General features: G+C 37.5%; 1 protein-coding gene across 1 annotated transcript in view; it reads left to right on the plus strand.

Annotated features, from left to right (window-relative positions):
* Positions 1 to 741: 741 nt before the first annotated feature.
* LOC125034833 (hapless 2-like) overlaps positions 742 to 1,519 on the plus strand; it is a 28,882-nt gene continuing 28,104 nt past the window's right edge. The window contains exon 1 of the mRNA XM_047626849.1: positions 742 to 1,176. Coding sequence (XP_047482805.1) covers positions 972 to 1,176 — 205 coding nt within the window. The 5' untranslated portion in view covers positions 742 to 971. The remainder of the gene's footprint in view (positions 1,177 to 1,519) is intronic.

Genomic DNA, 1,519 nt, shown 5'->3' on the forward strand with positions numbered 1-1,519 from the left:
AATAATAATAATAATAATAATAATTACATTAGTATTATTATAAAGATGACAATAGCAACGAGGATAATTATGACAATAGTAATAATAATAATAATAATAATAATAATAATAATAATAATAATAGTAATAATGATGATAATAATGATAAAAATGATAATAATAATAATAATAATAATAATAATAATATTAATAATGATAATGATATTAGTAGTAATAATAATATTGATAAATTATAATGTAATTATAACATTAGTGATATTTATAAATATAATAATAAATATAAAAGTAATCGGTATAATTATAATGATACTAAAAGCAATAATTTAATATGTGATATTTGTTCTGTTGATAAATGAGATAAAATTAGAAACTTTATTGTTTTTTCATCAACAATATCATCGTTATTATTACTATTATTTGTCGATACATCCTACCATATATAATGATACTTAAATCAAATATGAGAAAGGTAATTATCTGACGATCATTGATATAAATTGGACTCGTTCTTTGCAATGAGAGCAGAATGAACAGCAACAGCGAAGACTCAAGAAAGGTTTACAGAAAGCCAACACTACTTGATAATGAACAGACAATGGCCTCACAGCAAACCCATGGAAATCTTTCTCTCGCCCTCACTAATGATAAGAGTAACAGATCAAATAATAATAATAACATATATAAAAAGATCTAATAGAAAGAAAGAGTAAAATGAGAAGACAAAAAAAATAGAGAAGAGAAAGGAATGGAAGAGAAAAGAAAAGAGAGAGAGCAAAAAAATAAAAATAAAAAAAAACACGAAAATACAAAACGAAATACGAGAATGAGAATAACCTAAAGCCCCCCTTCTTTTCCTTCCTCTGCCCCCCTCCCACACTGAAGGTCCCCCGTCATCCCCCGAGCACTGTGAGATTATCAACAACACCGCGGAGAACATCGAGGTCCTCTGCGAACACGGTTTCGACGGAGGGATGCGGCAGAGTTTCCTAGCGGAGGTGTACGATGAGGGCGGGTCCTTGCATCTGAACAGGTCCTCCGACGAGCCCCAGTGGTCCGTGGAGTCCTTGAAGCCCGGGACTAGCTACACCATTAGGATCTCCGCCTTCAACGCCAAGGGCAGGTCTCCTACAATCATCCTGACGGCGGCCACGCTCAAGGTCGCGGAGCAGAGAGTGGGTGAGTGCGCTCCTCCTCGGTCCTTCTCCAACGCTTCCTCTTCCTCTTCCTCCTTCGTCTCCTACTCCTCCTCTTCCTCCTCCTTCTCCTACTCCTCCTCTTCCTCCTTCGCCTCCTACTCCTCCTCTTCCTCCTTCGTCTCCTACTCCTCCTTTTCCTCCTTCTCCCTCTTCACGTTCACTACCTATCCTTTTCTCACCTCGTTCACCTCCTCCCCTCTTCTTCCTCTTTTTTTATCTCCTCCCACTCACTCTTCCTGCCCACCATCCTTCCTGCCTTCCACTGAGAGAAAGAGAAAGAGATAACGAGGCACCCGAGAGAAAGAGAAAGAGAAAGAGAGAAA

Source organism: Penaeus chinensis, chromosome 2 (assembly GCF_019202785.1).
Source record: "Penaeus chinensis breed Huanghai No. 1 chromosome 2, ASM1920278v2, whole genome shotgun sequence".
Lineage (NCBI taxonomy): Eukaryota > Metazoa > Arthropoda > Malacostraca > Decapoda > Penaeidae > Penaeus > Penaeus chinensis.